Source organism: Alligator sinensis, unplaced genomic scaffold (genome assembly GCF_000455745.1).
Source record: "Alligator sinensis unplaced genomic scaffold, ASM45574v1 scaffold863_2, whole genome shotgun sequence".
Taxonomy (NCBI): Eukaryota; Metazoa; Chordata; order Crocodylia; family Alligatoridae; genus Alligator; species Alligator sinensis.
Window position 1 is genome coordinate 190,374 of NW_005842780.1, and position 5,173 is coordinate 195,546.

Consider the following 5,173-nt stretch of genomic DNA (forward strand, 5'->3'; position numbering starts at 1 on the left):
AGTAAAGGAACATAAGATGAGAGAAAAGGAAAAGGACTCTAAAGATGACTCAGACAGGTAAATGATGGAACAAGATCAGAAAAGAAAATATGATACCCCTCACTTTTATGAGCAGGGTTCACTGACCAACATTTAGTAAATGTATGCTAAACAGGTATCATTGGTATTAGCAGAACAAATCATTGACCATACTTTTTGACATATGTACTATTCAGTGAAGATTAACAAAATCACTGACTAACATAATCAAACAATAGTCATTTTTTCTGCTCAGTGTCTTGATCTAGTGCTAATGTCACATTTAAAATGCATTAAATAGAAAATCTCTTAGTGGCATTCCAGTCACAGGGCTATGGTTTAAGCAGCACCACTTTTGTAATGTAGGGATGTTGTGGCTCAGATTTTTTTTTCACTCTATCTTGTATGCTTAATCTTTGAACTGGTAGCTATCAGCTTTTCAAGCCCTGCACCCTGTCCATTACTTTTTTTTCTGTGGGGCCCTGTCTGCAGTAAAGGGCACGGCCACCAGACATCACTGCTGCTTCTATTCTCTGCCTGGCTCATTCTGCATTTTCTCTCCTGACAAAGAATGTCAGTCATAACAGCAATCTTCATTCTGCTTGGTAAGTCTATGAGATAAAATATGCAGAGAGATCAGAAACACTCAAAAGGGATTTAAAAAAACTATATACTGTATAGGGGGCGGACGAGAATCTGATGGTGTTCAATGCCGATAAATGCAAGGTTCTCCACCTTGGGAAAAAAAACCCGCAGCATCCCTATAGGCTCGGCAGTGCTATGTTGGCTAGCACTATGGAAGAAAGAGACTTGGGGGTCATCATTGACCACAAGATGAACATGAGCCTGCAATGCGATGCGGCGGCTAGTAAAGCGACCAAAACTCTGGCTTGCATCCACAGATGCTTCTCAAGCAAATCCCGGGACGTCATTCTCCCCCTGTACTCGGCCTTAGTGAGGCCGCAGCTGGAGTACTGTGTCCAGTTTTGGGCTCCACAATTCAAAAAGGATGTGGAGAAGCTTGAGAGAGTCCAGAGAAGAGCCACACGCATGATCAGAGGTCAGGGAAGCAGACCCTACGATGACAGGCTGAGAGCCCTGGGGCTCTTTAGCCTGAAAAAGCGCAGGCTCAGGGGTGATCTGATGGCCACCTACAAGTTTATCAGGGGTGACCACCAGCATCTGGGGGAACGTTTGTTCACCAGAGCGCCCCAAGGGATGATGAGGTCAAATGGTCACAAACTACTTCAAGATCGTTTCAGGCTGGACATAAGGAAGAATTTCTTTACTGTCCGAGCCCCCAAAGTCTGGAACAGCCTGCCACCGGAGGTGGTTCAAGCGCCTTCATTGAACACCTTCAAAATGAAACTGGATGCTCATCTTGCTGGGATCCCATGACCCCAGCTGACTTCCTGCCCTTTGGGCAGGGGGCTGGACTCGATGATCTTCCGAGGTCCCTTCCAGCCCTAATGTCTATGAAATCTATATACAATGGCATGGTTGACCAGGGTCCTCTACAAGAACAGAGGAAAGAGAGTGAAAAGCTGTCTCCTCAGTAACCAGAAAGTCTCTCCTCCTCACTTGCTCAACAGTCAATGGTAGTAAGGGGAATAATTTTGTGTCCTGGTTGCAATTTAGAGAAAAGGGCACTGGCAGGAATTTATTGCCATCAGCCACTTGGAAACCAAAATAACTGAAGGTATTTTCCCTTATTTCTTAATGTTCACTAGACTGTTTTAACTGGTCTTTTGATGCAAAACCAACAGATACAACAAAAACAGCTAGACAAATAACAGGGATCATTTTCAGGATACCAGTACCATTACATAATAGATAGGAAGAACTGAGGGGACCAAAAAAAATCACAAAAGCAACTACTGACAGATGCAGTGCACTTGCTTAAGCTGTAATCACAATGGAAGCTCATTCAACACAAAAGATAGTCGCAAATAAGAAAAAAAAAACAGGTTTCATGGTAGGACAGTGCTAAACAGAAGAGTTCAGACTCCAATGCTGTCTATCCACGAGACAGAAAAGCCAAATACTGATACGATGTATTCCATTTAAGTACGTCATGACCCAAAGGGTATGATTTTGTGTGTGCTTCGGCACTGCAGAATTATTTCCCGCCACATGGAGCTTTCTTTGCAGGGTGCAATTCTCAGTTGCATAGAGAAAACCCCAGTGCAAAGGAGTTCCCGCCACCCGTATGTAAATTTGTTTCCCACTATTGGCTGTTTCTAAATTATTCCCACGTGGCGGCTAGCGATTGGCTTGCTAGCCGTATAAGAGGCTTGAGCAGTTTCCGCCCAAGTTGGAGGACTTCACATCCATCTCGTGAAGAACTCTAAGAGCGCTGTGGAGCCTAACAAACTCCGCGTGTGCCTTAGAGGAGGATACAGGGGCCTGATCAACCTCTAGCCTCTCCCCGTCGCTGCACGATCCCTCGACGTACCCTACCCTGCGCGCTCGTGGAGAGTCACCTTTTGGACTCTCATTTCGGTCGTTCCACGGAGCCTAGCAAACTCCGTGAGTGGTATCCAGAGCTCTGTTTGTGTTCGTTTAGCGGAGCCTAGCAAACTCCGCTCGTGTGTCTTCGGTGGAGCCTAGCAAACTCTGCTTGTGTTTGTCTGTAACTGCAACTCAAGAAAGTTTTTCCTGCCTGCACCGCGACCACCTACGGTGTAAGTAAAACGATCTTTAATCAACCTCTACGCATCAGTACCTAATTCTAGTTCGCCATGCCGACCTTTTCCCCGGCCCACATGCCCAGGCTGCTGGCCACAGCCCCTCGGCCCCGACAGTACATACCCTTGAGACTGAACAGGGCTGTTTTTCCACTATGTAAAATGCACTTATCCAAACCCAATGTAAGCAAGCAGTGCACAGTAAGTACACAGTGCTATGGTATTAACAGCCTGGAACTGACAAGGTCCTTTCAATTTCAAAGCTTCTAGTAGTCAATGTCAAGGATGCTATTAGGAACCTTGAAAATCAGGAGAGAAAATAGTCATGATCCTGTCATTTTCAAGGCTTCTAATGCCAACCCTTTAATGGCTGCTTCCCCCTCACTGTGCCTGGCACAGTTCAACTGAGTGCTTCCAGGGGTAGGTAGAACCTATTATAAAAACAAACTTACAGCCCCCTCGCAGCCAGATCTCTTTTGCAAGTCTCTCACATGCAATCACAGCACGCAGTTACTTAATTCTCACCATCTCGTAGGTCTGCATGGCCAGCTGCACTTTGTCATCACTATACTCTTTACATTTGCTGTAAGCATTCTGAATCTTCTTGATGTGCTCTACTCGCTGCTCCGGCAACATGCTCTTCACTGATGCAATGTATTCTGCTGCAAGACTGTCAATTTCGGCTTTCTTATCTGCAAAGCAAATAGACATCATGTATAAAAAAATCTGACTGCACACGTGCAATACATTTTCTCTGTTTCTCTCTAGTACTTACATAGTTCCTAGTGCCAAAGTCTCAGAGCCCCTCACAATCTGTAACGTACAAGGGTGAGTAGGAAGTAATGCCTCCTAATTTTTATCTCCCAAGCACATCATGGGCATGGAGGGTATCACATGACAAAGGGAGTCTTGATAAACATTATAGAGACGGATACGATAAGCAACTATTAATATGTTACTCCTGAAAGCTTAATATTGCCACTGTATCTATCATAGAAGTAAAATGTTATGGAGTAATAAAACCAAAAAATTAAGAAATAAAATCTCTCCAGCCATCTGAAATTATACACTTCTACTGTTGCTTTAATATAAGACAATTTGACTACACATGACTATTATAAACATTTACTGGCTTGATTTGTTGCCTGATGCTTGAAAACGATTCCTTTGGAAAGTAAAGTTCTCTCTAGAGAATACAGTTCATACTTCTACTGTATGAACGTGTTGGCATCTGTACCTTTACTGCACAGATGCATCCTTTTCCAGTATTAAGACTTCATTCTTCCATGTTTTTCCCCTCCAAGGCAAGCCCACCCTGCCCTCCACCCCACACAGATTTGGGTTTTTTTCCTTCAGATGAAGGTTATTTATTCTGTTTATGGGAATACCTGAACACACCTTCTGTTCTCTGATCCAATTCACGCATCAACTGAAAGTTTCTTTGCAGTTCACAGGGGAGGTTTTCAATACCTGAAATACAAAAGCAGAGGCTGCAGTTCATTCTCCTTTCCAAAGCATAACAGTTACTACCCACTGGGCACGTCTACACGTTCATTAATGCGCTTTAGGTAACACACATTAAATCTAGTACCTCCATTATGAAGTACTAGAAAAATGTGCATTTGCATTAGTCTATTTAAATGCTCATTAGCAAAAGAACGTGTTTTTTCTCTGACACTTTAATGCTAAAATAGACTAATATGCATTAACACATGTAGACACGCCCAATGACAGCTAGTCATGAAGATGACTAGCCACAACTATGATAACATTTAGAGTATGACTTTTTTCTATGGAAAATTTTCATACTCTTCTCTGCAGCCAAGTCACAAATGGTGCAAACCACATGTGCCGAATGCCTGTACAAGGCACCATTTCTACACCACGTCAGTGTCAGGCTACCAGCCTATGCTTTGCATCTGCAATTCCCTGGTGACAAATATTCTCTATAAAGGGACATACAGCTCCAGCTCCCACAGGTGCCAGCAGTGATTCTCAAGAGGGGTTAAAGAAGATCCTTCCAGGGGTGCCACTCAGGGGTGCCACTTGTATTTTTACAGGGGCAGGGTGTTGGGGAACTAAGTTGATGGACATGTGTAATGTTTTACACATTTTAGGTGACAGCCCTTGTCCCGAGGGGAACCAGGGCCCCATATAGTTGGCACCCCTGGTGCCACGGGCAGGTTAAACACGCCGCGGTGCTTGTGTCTGGAAGACCTGCAACAGCCCAGCCTGTTCCGAGGAGCTGTCAGGACGCGCCAGCTGCAGCTGTCCAGGGCCCAAACTAGCACCGCCCCCGGGGCTGGACAGAGAACACCGCTCTCCCCCCCGCGGGGCGGAGGCAAGCACCTGCTTCCGCTTGCGGGCTGGGGAGCGGCCCCGCCCCGGCGCACTCCGATGACGCAGTACGCGCCCCTCGCGCACAAGGTGGCGCGCCGCGTGACGCATAAGGCCGCGCCCCCGCCCTG

General features: G+C 45.5%; 1 protein-coding gene across 4 annotated transcripts in view; it reads right to left on the reverse strand.

Moving 5' to 3' along the window:
• ING5 (inhibitor of growth family member 5) overlaps nucleotides 1-5,173 on the reverse strand; it is a 43,244-nt gene that overhangs the window by 35,664 nt on the left and 2,407 nt on the right. For 2 of the 4 annotated variants that reach the window (XM_014525295.2, XM_014525296.2), the window contains exons 1-3: nucleotides 5,055-5,112; nucleotides 4,104-4,175; nucleotides 3,231-3,397 (exon numbers count right to left, since the gene is read on the reverse strand). In XM_014525295.2, the coding sequence (XP_014380781.1) occupies nucleotides 3,231-3,397; nucleotides 4,104-4,131 (195 nt within the window). In that variant the 5' untranslated portion in view covers nucleotides 4,132-4,175; nucleotides 5,055-5,112. Of the gene's footprint in view, nucleotides 1-3,230; nucleotides 3,398-4,093; nucleotides 4,176-5,054; nucleotides 5,113-5,173 lie in introns of those variants that run through there. The other 2 variants (XM_025216975.1, XM_025216976.1) reach the window with 2 other exon arrangements.